The following is a 14,699-nucleotide window of genomic DNA, read 5'->3' on the forward strand; positions in this document are numbered from 1 at the left end:
CCATCCATCTCCATCCTCTGACAAACAGAGGCTAGGGACACCATTCCTTACCAATCCTGGCTAATAGCCATTAATGGACTTAACCACCATGAATTTATCCAGTTCTCTTTTAAATGCTGTTATAGTCCTAGCCTTCACAACCTCCTCAGGTAAGGAGTTCCACAAGCTGGCTGTGCGCTGCGTGAAGAAGAACTTCCTTGTATTTGTTTTAAACCTGCTGCCTATTAATTTTATTTGGTGACCCCTAGTTCTTGTATTATGGGAGTAAGTAAATAACTTTTCCTTATCCACTTTCTCCACATCACTCATGATTTTATATACCTCTATCATATCCCCCCTTAGTCTCCTCTTTTCCAAGCTGAAAAGTCCTAGCCTCTTTAATCTTTGCTCATATGGGACGTTCCAAACCCCTAATCGTTTTAGTTGCCCTTCTCTGAACCTTTTCTAGTGCCAGTATATCTTTTTTTAGATGAGGAGACCACATCTGTACGCAGTATTCGAGATGTGGGCGTACCATCGATTTATATAAGGGCAATAATATATTCTCAGTCTTATTCTCTATCCCCTTTTTAATGATCCCTAACATCCTGTTTGCTCTTTTGACCAGCTCTGCAAGCTGCGCGGACATCTTCAGAGAACTATCCATGATGACGCCAAGATCTTTTTCCTGATTCGTTGTAGCTAAATTAGCCCCCCATCATATTGTATGTATAGTTGGGGTTATTTTTTCCAATGTGCATTACTTTACATTTATCCACATTAAATTTCATTTGCCATTTTGTTGCCCAATCACTTAGTTTTGTGAGATCTTTTTGAAGTTCATCACAGTCTGCTTTGGTCTTAACTATCTTGAGCAGTTTAGTATGATCTGCAAACTTTGCCACCTCACTGTTTACCCCTTTCTCCAGATCATTTATAAATAAGTTGAATAGGATTGGTCCAAGGACTGACCCTTGGGGAACACCACTAGTTACCTCTCTCCATTCTGAGAATTTACCATTAATTCCTACCCTTTGTTCCCGGTCTTTTAACCAGTTCTCAGTCCATGAAAGGACCTTCCCTTTTATCCCATGACAACTTAATTTACGTAAGAGCCTTTGGTGAGGGACCTTGTCAAAGGCTTTCTGGAAATCTAAGTACACTATGTCCACGGGATCCCCCTTGTCCACATGTTTGTTGACCCCTTCAAAGAACTCTAATAGATTAGTAAGACACGATTTCCCTTTACAGAAACCATGTTGACTATTGCTCAACAGTTTATGTTTTTCTATGTGTCTGACAATTTTATTCTTAACTATTGTTTCGACTAATTTGCCCGGTACCGACGTTAGACTTACCGGTCTGTAATTGCCGGGATCACCTCTAGAGCCCTTTTTAAATATTGGCGTTACATTAGCTAACTTCCAGTCACTGGGTACAGAAGCCGATTTAAAGGACAGGTTACAAACCTTAGTTAATAGTTCCGCAACTTCACATCTGAGTTCTTTCAGAACTCTTGGGTGAATGCCATCTGGTCCCGGTGACTTGTTAATGTTAAGTTTATCAATTAATTCCAAAACCTCCTCTAGTGACACTTCAATCTGTGACAGTTCCTCAGATTTGTCACCTACAAAAGCCAGCGCAGGTTTGGGAATCTCCCTAACATCCTCAGCCGTGAAGACTGAAGCAAAGAATCCATTTAGTTTCTCCGCAATGACTTTATCGTCTTTAAGCGCTCCTTTTGTATCTCGATCATCAAGAGGCCCCACTGGTTGTTTAGCAGGCTTTCTGCTTCTGATATACTTAAAAAAACATTTTGTTATTACCTCTGGAGTTTTTGGCTAGCCGTTCTTCAAACTCTTCTTTGGCTTTTCTTATTACATTCTTGCACTTAATTTGGCAGTGTTTATGCTCCTTTCTATTTGCCTCACTAGGATTTGACTTCCACTTTTTAAAGGAAGTCTTTTTATCTCTCACTGCTTCTTTTACATGGTTGTTAAGCCACGGTGGCTCTTTTTTAGTTCTTTTACTGTGTTTCTTAATTTGGGGTATATATTGAAATTGGGCCTCTATTATAGTGTCTTTAAAAGTGTCTACCATTGCTGTGAAGTTCTGAGTGGATACAATGGGCGAGCAGCACAGTGACAAATGCAAGGTCCTAACTGGCCACATATTTGTAACAATAGTTATTGCTGTTATACTGTTGTTATACTGTATTGTATTGTTTGTATCTCGAATTATGGCGCTTCCCCCTTTCCCTGTTGTTTATTAGGAGATAAAATCTACCTTCTCCCAAACAAAATTTCAGATTAAGACCACAAAAGATATGAATACTAATTAAATTGCTTCTTTGTTATTGTTCATGCTAGTCATGTATCATTACTGGATACCCGCTGTAAAGTACTGGATATGTAGGCAGGGGGCTGCTCTCAGGAAGTAGGATCTGGGAGGATCCACAAGGATTAATACACACAGACAAGTCTATGCTACACCATTAATCTTAGCACATATTTGTCTACACTAAGTCAAAGCCAAAGCAACTAGATGGATTATCCTGTATAAGGATGCTATTCTTACCACATGTCAAGGCAGGTGGAGTATTCTGTTGAGCCCAAAAGGACATCTGGGGGTCTGTACCACAGGGTAACCACTTCATTAGAGTATGTGTGGCTGGGGACTGATTTGGCTCTTGCAAGACCTGGAGAATAAATATAATAAAAACGCAATAAGCATAAAGAGAACAAAGAAGTGTACAGTTAAGATCTTAAAGGCAGTGTGTGTCATATGAACCTGGATGTGTGTTGCATGCAAGACTGCTTTTTGTTTCTTCTGGCCTAGGAGTAAGTTAATTAGTGAAGGAACATAATAAGCTCTATCATTTAGTTCATAGCTAAACAGACTTGTTGTTATTTTGAAAGAACAATAAGACAAGTCTTGGATAACTATAACCACTGAAGTGTCTTAAATTTTTATTTATATTTTATATAAAAAATCTGGTGTGGGAATAACCTCATCATCTGGAATTTTATCTTTAGCATTTATTTAGCATTCTCAAAACACAGTATTCAAAAGTAAATCAGATAAATCCCTAAAGGTCAATTATTCAAAGCGAGGAAGAACAAACCCAGCATGACAACACAACTCCAGACAACAGGTGGATTCATACAGGGAATTAATGACTCCTGTGACAGGTTTAGCTTATATTCACATAAGGAAAAAATACACTGAAAAAATATTTGAAATTTCAAGCATATATTCTGGTATTCCTGTATGCAAGACAAACAAAAGAAAGGGTTGCCATTTCCTACACCATTCATCTTTCAACTCATCACTTTTCAGCACTGATAACCTTTCAATTCAATGGTATTATTATTATTATAATAAAAAAATAAAAGCAAGGAAAATCCAGTGCCAACAGCACTACAATGGGAATTTTCCAGAGCTGCCTCACCTTCCTTAGTCTACATATTCAGAGTCAGATTTTAAAACAGTAGAGGCCTACATCCATTTACAAAGAATACTCAAAAATGTACATCCACAGTTGCATCCATAATTACTAACATTGTGCATATAAATCAAGAAATTGCATGTGCAAAAAGCTTTATTCCCCCAACTCCCAGAAGATGAGCATTATAGAGTAAGGGAACTCAGTTCCTGGAAGATCTGGGAGCAGGAAAGACTCTTTTCTCTCGAATGAAACCTTCCAATCCACAATTTATTTAAAGAGTAGCATTTACTATGGCCATTCTTAAATCTTGCCAATTCCCTGAGACAGCTAAATAATATTACCTTAGCAATTGCTACTCACTCTATAAAAATATATGGGCGTCCAAGGCATACTGCTAGTACTAAGGTAACTATAATTTATCTAAGGTAAAACTTGCAATTTTTTAGGAGTGATCACTGTATGCTCACAGAGAACTTCTTCTAACCCTTCTCACACGCAAGGGACCATGATTCAGGGACATGGGCACTTTCAAGGCTAGGATAAGTGCCTGCACAAGGAGGTAGAACTTCCCCGCACAATCCACTCCTGATTGCTTTTCTGCAGTCATGTTCGGGTATTCTAAAAACTGCTGTCCTCACAACCCCAGAAGTTGGGGGATACTGAGCACATTCAAGTAATGGGAACCAGGAGTACACAGTGTTGGATTTTCAGCTGCTAAGAGAAGGGACGTTAACTTCCTTCCACAAGACAATGAAATTATTAAAACAGAAGGTCACTATCAGTTCTGCTACCTCACTGAAATCTTTAGAGAGAGCCAAAACACATTCATTTAGTGAAAGATTACAAACTGCAAAAGAAATCTATAATATGAGAGTTCACATGTAATTGAACACCAGAATCTTCTCTGGAGCAGCAATAAATATTTTTAAAACCAAAAATGAAAATTAAGGACTGCATGCCTGAAGTTGTGCAAGTTGAAGCAAAGCACATTTGCACTTTTATACTTAATACACTGGAGAAGTGATTTAAGAACAATTAATCCCAGTGAATATATTACCATAGTAACGCTGGCAAATTCTGTGCAGAGATTGGGTTATCTACTGATTATACAGATTAGACATATGTGGGAGGATAGTCTAACTAGCACACCAGAATTTAAAAAACAAAAACATTTCAGACATTAATAATCATTCTTTGTTCAGTTTTACATGTTCTGACATTTTTTCATCTGGTCTCCCTGGCTACAAATCAGCCCAGTATCTTCTCTTGCACTGAATTCCATGTTGGCAAGAGTTTCTTGGGAAATGTACATTGCACACCTTGCAGAAGCTAAGCCACCCACACAGCCCTTGGTTGTGACTACAGGTTTATGCTTTCAGAAGATCACAGACAGTTAGGGTGACCAGATGTCCAGATTTTATAGGGACAGTCCCGATTTTTGGGTCTTTTTTTAATATAGGCTCCTATTACCCCCCACCCCCGTCCTGATTTTTCACATTTGCTGTCTGGTCACCCTACAGACAGTGGATACTTGTACAGTAATTAAGATTGATAATTTTGTTCCTAGCATGAATGAGCAGTTAAGAGTCTGAATTGCTTTGAAGAGCTATTTTTACTTATATCCCACATGACTAAAGGGAGGCAGATTCTAGTCAGATTGAGGTGTGGAGGATCTCAGCTAGATGCCAGTGTGGAAGAGAGGGAAACATATGGAAACCCCCATACTCCTACATTTAAAGAGAGTTGAAGAGACATCCAGACAATTTAGAAAGGGAGAAAAAACAAGGTGGTACTATAATGGGGGGAGGGGGAGAGAGGAGTGGAGGGGGAGGAAAATCCATCCTGCCAGAATGAGCCCCTCTTGCCAAACAGAAAATGTGCTCCCTGAACTAAGGTAGAGAAAATAAAAGAAATTAGTCTCAGTTCAGATTTAAGTAGGTGGTTCTAGATTACCTGGATTTAGAAAATATTCATTACTCTACTGACTGCCACCTTTTCCTGGCTGGCACTTAGAGCTTTCCCTGTGCTGGCCAGTTCAGCTGCAGCTTCTCACCTGCCACCTGGATCAGCTCCTCTGCTCTGCCTTTACTGTTTCTTGTTGCCTCTACTGCCGCCACATCTCCTCCCCCACTGATACCTGAACTTTAACTAAACATACAGCAGATTTTTCTACGTGCCACTTCTTCAGAATGCCACCTTTGGTCCTCTCTCCTAATCCAGCTTGTTTGGCAACTCATCCCTTATCCTTAAATCTGCTCCTGATCCCCCAACCACTATAAAACAAGGTTAGCTACTGTATCTGGCTTCTGAGACAGACAGTTGTCTGAGTGGGTTGCTTTCACTGCTGAAAGGAAAAATGATGAACGGCGGCTTGGAGTATAAGAAAACGATGTATCCTAAAATGTGTTGAGGTCGCTTTTGTGTTAGTGTTTAGCAACTTCAGTGCAGCAAAGTGGGACTGAATGGGCTCAAGGATGTCTTTGTGTTTGAAATGATGGCCTGAATTTTCCTCATTGTGTATGTAGACCAGTTAGGCAACTAACTGGCCAAAATGCAAGTGAAACTGCAGGTGTAACTTATGCACATTTAGATTCATATATTCAAACTGAGTGCATGCACTTTGGATCGTCTCAAGGCATAAAAGAATATCTTTGTCCTTTAGAAATATTTACAATTTATTTAAATACAAAATCATCAAAAATATGAGAAACTAACAAGACAGTATTTCTTATTTTGATGCACCAGATATGAATAAATGACAGTTATCAGTTTTTCAAATATCCTTCTGAAAATAAATTGTTACATATTTTATACCATTTGTGCATCCAAATATGCTTACTCATGCAAAATTTATTTAACTGCATCTTTCAGCTGAAGGAAAATGTAGGGTAGGATTAATTAGCACAGCATGTTCGATCACTTTCTTTAAGGGTTCCTTGTCTGTTTCCATGGTTACACTACAGGAAGAGACAATCTCTTTTGAAAAAGGACAGCTTAAGGTTGATCATCAAAACTTCTAATCTTAATGTGAATAAAAAGTCAAAAGGTAAATGGAAGAGATCACCAGGTGAAAACACAATATTTGCATACTGCTGCTTATACACTTTTGACCTGAAGATATACAATGATAACTTCATGATAGTTCAGTGAAGTATCTTTCAGCTCCTGTCCTTTTGGACAGATAAAAGGTCACCAATACAGACACCCTGCTGCTATTGTCCTATTCTTAAAGTAACGAGACAACCATAAAGCACAGTTACTAGAAATCAGATTGCATCAAACCCACTGTGGAACTTTTGTATAATTGTTCAAAGAGTTGTGTACTACTCTGTGTATTGAATGTTACTTATATGTACATTTAGTTGAAACTAAATAAAACAATGATGCATTACATTCTAATATTTTACATGATATAATTTACCAGTATCATGAGAAAAGGTACAATTTTCTTTAAACGTTTCTTACTAAATTACAGATTCAAGAATATTTTACAACCATGGATGAGCATTCAACACAAAGGCCCATTCGGATCCCAGTATATTTTAGTTTTTACCACCCAAAAACTCAGGCTGCCACATGATCTGTGTAAAAAAATGTCAAATATATGAAGATATTTCACTGTTTAGTTAATATAATTTTCTCCGTTTGTGGGGCCTTATCTTGCACCTCAGGCTCAGGAAAACCATGTCTGAGTTTCCCTAATCTCTTTTATTGACAAACACACACATCGCCTTATCACTTAATATTTTTGTATTGTATTTACAGTTGAAAGGAGACAATGACTTATACCCACTTTGTGAGCATACTGCTAGATGTGTGGCACAAATATCTAATGGATATCTCTCTAGCTATGTGATAGCTATCTAGCCAACTCTGTGTCCAAATCAGGAGGAACTTAGGCACATCTACCATGTGTGGATAAAGGAGGGAAAATATGCAGGTGCACAAACGTGGACTTACCCAGAGTCTGGAAAAACAAATCAAACTCTATATAAATACACACATACTAAACCCCACATAATTATTTGTTTAAATTAAGACAGACATGTGCATCGGTATGTTTTCTCTTCTATTTCAGTGTTAATATGCACCTCATCTTGACTTAGATACAAACAGATGGGTTCTAGCAGCATGAGATGAAAATAGGAAACAAAGGGGATCTTATTGTTGTTTTCCCTCTTCTCGCAGCCCTTTGAGGTCTCCTTTTTTAGCAATCTGTTTAATTCTTTAGTAGATTCTGATAGTTTGGCATGAATTGGCTTGTAAATACATAATTCTTATTCAAATTATAAAATAAATAAAATTATCAAATTGTGGATTATAACTATTTATTTCAGTTAACCAAACCAATGGCGCTCACTTCTCCATCACTCATCTGAGTGGCACATTTACCCAGGAAATGCCTGAATGAGAAGAGAACACAATACAAATTAAAAATGGCAGAAAAATGATCACTATTTCAGTAAAACATGAACCAAATGTCTATCCCAGTAGACAGTGATTACAGTTCAAAACTTTACTTTGGTTCCTAGATACTTCTCTGTTTATCTGATCACACCTTACTTAGGGCTACCAAGGTCCTTCTAGAATGACTCAATTTATAGCTGTACCTGTCACTCTATTCTATGTATTACGAGCTACATCCCCCACCCCTCAAGGAAGATAACCAACTGCAATGCCTGATGTTATATTCTGATCTAGCCACAGGTATACAGGTTTGAATGTTTCCCTTCAGCCTAACTCCAGTAAATGGAGTTAATATTTAGCTAGCCAACACCTACTTTTCTGTTCCCTTCCAGACACAAAACTGTTCTACTGCAAGAACTACCCATCACTAGAGACAGCTAATACATTACCAAGCAGTTCCCCTCATGACTATTACCAACATACTCGAACTATGACTGGACATCCAAGTTAGAGTCTGCGAATCAATTATCGAGAGGTAGAAGACAGTGGCACTCTAGTCTGGAGATGGAACCCAACTGTCTACATGGCAGGCATGACCTGTGAGAAGTGAGCTGCAAAGGTGAGCAATCTTTGCAGTCATAAAAAGGAATCTCTGTCCCCCTCCAAAGCCACTTTTAAAAAACCCCAATAACCTCTTTACACCCAGCCAATCAAACTGCATCTAGCAACAAAGTGATGCTAGACAATATAAAAGTGGGATCACATAAACAGACCAGTTGTTGAGGGAATGCTGGGGATCCCATCAACTCATTGAACTGCAAAGCCACCTTAGCTTTAAAGCTATTTTTTTATATATATTTTTGCTTCTCAGTTTAAAATTCTTTTGTCATTTGTAGAAAAAGCCTAGTGGGGTTGAACAGAATATCGCAATTACTAAATTCATTCTTTTCCCATTAGTAGAGGGGAACACAAGTAATAATTGCCATTTCAACTGAACATCTGTCACGTGGAAGTGAAAATAATATAAAATGTTGCACTTTCCAAGAAATGAGAAAATATTTCTTCTTATGAATCAGTCTTAATATGTTCATACTGTCTGTCTCATTCTGGAAACAGGAAAAAATGGTGTAGGCAGCAAAAATAAACATCTGCACCAAGAATGTAAACACAACCTCACAGTACTTAGTGTTTCTATGCAATTCCACATCAGTGATAACATCCTATCATATCAGCATTAATGAAGAAACTGGAATGATGAATACAGTATATATGCACACAATACTTTAACAGTGGACTGATTTAAATCTTGCTTTCCAGTTTCTTATTTAATGAACCTCACTTTATTGTCATGCAAATATTGTATATGAAAATAATGACCTCTGATGCCAACAGCATCACAGCATGAACACACCACTTTTCAAAAAGTGAAAATATATCAGAATTACTTATTTATACTGCTACACTATTAAGGTAAACACAAAGAGTAACAACATTCACTGTACAGATGAGTTCTAGATTGGGAGGAGTTGCAAACAGCGAAGAAAATGCTACAAAAGGATCTAAAGAAACATGGGTAGAAAACTATTCATCTTGGAAAAATGAAAGCTAATGTATCTAGGGAAAATAATCTGAAACATATTCTCAATGAGATGGAGAAACCTGGGAAGCAGCTACACTGAATGAGAATTAGGGGTGACACTGGATACCAAGTTAGACATGAGTTTGGAATGTGGTAAGACTTTAACAATGATTAGTACAATTTTCAGATGCATGCACAAACATATCACATTGAAGAGAAGAAAGGTAAATAGAGCATATTGATGCAGCTCTGAAGCAACCACACTTGCGCAATATTTCTCTAATTTCTGAGAATCACATTATTGGAAAGATATTGACAAATTGGAGGGAGGTTCAGGACAGAGAAGTGAAAATGATCCAGGTGTGCCAGAGGAATTGACTTATGTGGACAGACTACAAGAGCTACATATGTATAGTTTGACTAAGCGATGCCTATGATGGGGACACTATGATAGTCCATAAATATCTGAAGAGTTTAAAACACAAAATATGAAGAACAATTTATTACAGTACACAGCAGCATAGCTAAGAGCAATGAGGGAAGAGGGCTGAGAGACAGCCACTTACAGATCCCCTAGAATCAGAGCAGACCGTTACACCCTCAATCCTACTACAAATTAACTCTAACTTACACCAGATGGTGACAGTCTTTTATGGGCCAGCTAAGCATAGCCAGAGTGTATAACCAGACCTACTGCTTATGCCAGTTCAAGTGGGAAGGGTTGGGACAGGGCAGCTACACAAGCTCTGTGCCAGACATGAGGTCCCCTATGCTGGAAATTCTCAGCTGGGCAGATCATCCAAAAATTTTTCAGCTATTTTGTGCTGCTGCAAAGGGACTGGAACAAAAAACAGAAGCTAGCCCTTTAGATACAGTAAGCTGGTAAATTGGGTTAGTAATAGTTCATATTTTATATCCTTCCATCACAGCTTTTCATTACAACATTTCATTACATGGGCCAATTGTGAAGAACCTCTCTTTGTAATGCACTCAGATTCCATGGTGATGGGAACGATATCAGAAGTGAGACATGTAAGAGAGAGAAATTAGGAAGAAGTTTCAGTTGTATAGTTTTATATCCTTACACCAGTTTTCATTCTTTAATATTTATAATCCTGTTTCCCTCATTAGCCAGCCCTAGTCTCCATATGTCCCTGCAAAGCTGCTGTTGACATGGTGCTGCCACACAGGCCAGATAATGTCCATCACATTCATTAGCAATAGTCAATCAAATGCCCTCCTTGCTCCCTACTGGGACATTACCCTGAAAAGCAACTCATTCCAGGGGGGCATTAAGATTCTAATATTCAATCATTTCTAAATAAGTAGTAAAATTTGGGGAATTTGCAAGAAAGGAAATATTTTAAATTATGGTAAGTTAAGAGCATGGTCAAGTGCCTGTAAATTTGCTGAGGAACAGATGTAACCCCAGGAGCAGTGTGATAGATAAATAAGACTATGGTAGGGCTGTCCAGGGAAGCAGATTCATTTTTAATTGGGGGTGGGGGACAGGGGGACATTAACATCCAAATACAAATATTTATCTATAAATGGATCTGCTTATCTATAATTTGAATATGTTGACAGTGGAGTTTGCTCTTCATACAAGAAATTGCTATTTACTTGTGTTTCTGTGCAGGATTGGATTATTTTGTGTGTCTGAAACCCCTTCTTACACAGAATTCAGCACATGTGCCTGTGAGTTGTAGGTTCTAGCAGTTTATAGGCAGAATTACATAGAGTAGAGTAATCCATCTACACAGAATGCAGTGTATCAAGTGGAGAACTCATTTTCACAAGCTTTCTACTACTTAGGCAGCCCTGTAACTATCGGCCACAAAGCAAAGTTACTTTCTGGTGGGAAAGATAAAAGAAGGGAGCTTTCATTTCCCTCCCACATGTTGGGTGAGATCTTCACCCTCACTCTCACCTCATTACACCATGTAAATTGGCTGGAGTGGCAAAAAGTGACCTTAAAATCCATTGCATATGGTGAAGTGCCTGTCAGGGGAAGGGCACACAGTGCTGCAGAGTTTATGGGCAATGTTGCAGCCCACAGGGACGCTTGTGGAGGCTGACTTACCTTTAGACATCCCTAGGAGCCTATCTAAGTTATGTCTACACTGCAATCAGAGACATGACTGCAGTACATGTTGACATAGCTGAGCTATGTTGACATAGCTTGAATAAGAATGGCAAAGAAGTCATGGCAGCATGGGTGACGGCAGAGGCTGCACAAGCTCACCTGGATATGTACTTGAGTGGCTAACCCATGGTGCCATGGCTTCACTGTTATTGTTATTCAAGCTGGCTAGATCAAGGTCTGTCTACACCTACTGCAATCACACCTCTGACTGCAGTGTAGACATACCCTCAGTTATCCCTGGGGCCTTTCCAGCCTCTGGAGCAGCCCAGGAGCAAGAAGGCACAATGATGACTTAAAGCTGTCTTTTGACCCCCATCTTCCCTGGGCTATGAGTTGTGTGTTAAATCTCTTTGAAGAGTAGCCCAGAATCTCACCCACGGTGTGTAGCACAACTCCAGCACAATTTATACATACTACCATACTAGTCTCCATGGTAATAGCACTCACTCTTTGGAGAACTCCACCGGTCAGCGGGCCTGATTCTGTTCTCACACTAGTTTAAATCACAGGTAACTGCACTGAAAGACAATGGAACTATACCACTGTAATTCTCAAATTCAGCACTTAATTCTACATGTCCCTGCTTTCTTCTGTAGGCTTGCCGAACACATCTAAGAATGACAATTACTGCACATGACTTAACTTTAATATGTATACCATTAGAGACATTTTAAACGTTTTTTTTGTTTTGCTTTAAAGAGCAAAAATGGCAAATGTACCAATACATTGCTTCTTGAGAATGACACAATGTGAGAGGAACCTCCTGAGTCCTCAGATCCACCTGCTCAAGTGAATTCTTCCTCAAAATCCAGTTAATGTATGTCATCCTAAATTAGTTAAATCATACAACTTGAAGGCAAAGTTTTATGTGAAAGATTACATTCCTATATGTACAGACCTCGAGTATTATTTGGCTTTACACCAGTAATCATGTATCCATATTCCTTCAGAGCTATCCAATCAGATCATAATACAGTTCTGCAACAGAAACTTCTATCATAGAAAATAAATGAAGAGAGGACTTTTGATATAAAATAATTATACTAGAAGAATATCAAGATTGTGCCTTACACCAATAAATACCTGGAAATCCACTGTTAAGAATCAAACCTCCCTCTACAGTACCTATGTGCAATGAAGTGATATGAAAATTCTGAATGGACCACAGTAGAATCTTCTAGGGCAACGAACAGTTAAAGACACAGATCCAAATTTAGCCTTCTTTTAAGTAGATGCGGTGCCAATGAAATCAAGGGAGATGCATAGACTTTCATTATAACTGAATTTGGCGCCCATGCTGAGTTGAAGATCTATTACCACTGAAAGCAAGCCACCTTTCACCTACTGAACTGGCATTTCTTGAAGCAATAACTCCAGTAGGTCACTGGGAGAACCCACCTCTGACAAATTTAGTATAGTAGCAACCAAAACACCCAGAATAGTAAGCTCAACATGCCAAAATAAACAAATATTGAGGGCCACTTCAATATAAAATTTTGAACATTCAAAACTTTATTTAAACTATTACTTATTTAAGCACCTAAAGCTCTGCACACTTATGGAGTTTTGCAAAACAAATTAACATAACTGTATGTCAAAATTCTTGCCTCAATGGGTTGGTTAAAATAATAACCTAAAAAGGTATGTAGAAGCAGTGACAGCAAACAGAGTCTCGAGGAAGATTTACATGGCTGAATGCATTCTGAATAGTTCAAACTTAAAAGTCACAATCTGACAATTTATTTATCCTCACATGTTATCTAGAGTAGACAACCTATATGGCAAGATTTGTAATGTTCAAGAGTATTACAAGACAGCCTGGGCAGAGAACTGCCATAGTTTCAAAGAGCTGTCATAAAAAATATAAGCTCAGACTTGTGCTAGAGTGGGCAACTGTCTTTTTCTTTGAGATCTACAGATAGTTTAGCAGCTGCAGCACATTTTCAGCTTCCTTAATAGATGACTTAAGCATCTTTACTACATCAACATTGTCAGTATAAATAACACCCCAAAGTTGTTCTGTTCTAGTTCCTCTTGTTCAGTATTGGCTTCCACAATCAAACCTACCCACACCAGCAAAGTCTAATTTAACAGTATTGTAATAAAAGTTAGAGACTAAGGAAAAATAAGCTATTTATAGTTCTAAAATTCTTCACAAAAAGAGAGAGCATCTTCATGGTCACAAAAAAAGGGACTACTGCAGCTGGCAAATGGATAGATGGGGCCAAAGCCCCAACTGGGGTAAACTCGTGTTGTTGTTACATCAACTTCAGACTAACAACTTTGATTTGTAACAGCTGAGAATCTGGTCCAAGGTGTACACTCCAGAAAACTTTCAATTTAGCATAAAGTTCCTCTCCCCCTGAATAATGCAGTTATCCATGTAAAACTATACCTGTGCTGTAAATGCAAGTGCTATTGATTATGGACAGTACTGTTTTAAAACTTTATTTTGCCTTGTGATGCATGATATTGCATTGTTGTTGCAGCTTTCATGCTCAACAGCAATCATTTAAATTTGTTCTACCCTTTTTCCTCATTACAGACCATCTAACTCAACAGCTAAATAAATCAGGTTCTTAGAAATACACAGACTTTAGGTGAGGATTAGAAATACAGTAAATGAAAATGTTCATTAACACATGGTCTGCGTATTGTTATAGATGGGGCCAAAGCTATTATAGAACCCATTAAATCTCTGGAAATGTCCTTAAATACATAAATCTCTCCAGGAACCTTGAAACCTCATTTTTTTGGTCTGCTCTAAAGCAAGACTGATTCAATTAATGTTTTTTTTCCTTTCAATACAGAAAGTAAGAACCTGCTAATAGAGAAAAGTGCTGTCTGGAGGTCTTAGGGAACCAAGAACTGTCAAGTTCTAATCCCAGCTCTATATGGATAACCTTTCACTTAACCTTTGTATCATAGTTTCCCTATTTCTAACATACATTAAGGGTGATATGGGGTTAATGTTTATACAACACTGAAAATTCAAATCACTAGGTAAGTGCTAAGTATTACTATTATAAATGGTTCCCGACATCTTTTGGGTATTCAGAAGGCCAACTGCTGCAGAGGAAACAGAATATTCTCACCTTAATGCAGGTAGATCTTCATGAATTACTCGTATTTGCATTAAT

At 38.2% G+C, this 14,699-nt stretch overlaps 1 protein-coding gene across 2 annotated transcripts in view; it reads right to left on the reverse strand.

Moving 5' to 3' along the window:
• Nucleotides 1-14,699, reverse strand: part of CDK14 (cyclin dependent kinase 14) — a 483,078-nt gene that overhangs the window by 191,778 nt on the left and 276,601 nt on the right. For both annotated transcript variants that reach the window (XM_024202069.2, XM_024202070.2), the window contains one exon: nucleotides 2,557-2,677. In XM_024202069.2, coding sequence (XP_024057837.1) covers nucleotides 2,557-2,677 — 121 coding nt within the window. The remainder of the gene's footprint in view (nucleotides 1-2,556; nucleotides 2,678-14,699) is intronic.

This window comes from Terrapene carolina, unplaced genomic scaffold (assembly GCF_002925995.2).
Source record: "Terrapene carolina triunguis isolate 2854851 unplaced genomic scaffold, T_m_triunguis-2.0 Scaffold84, whole genome shotgun sequence".
Classification (NCBI taxonomy): domain Eukaryota; kingdom Metazoa; phylum Chordata; order Testudines; family Emydidae; genus Terrapene; species Terrapene triunguis.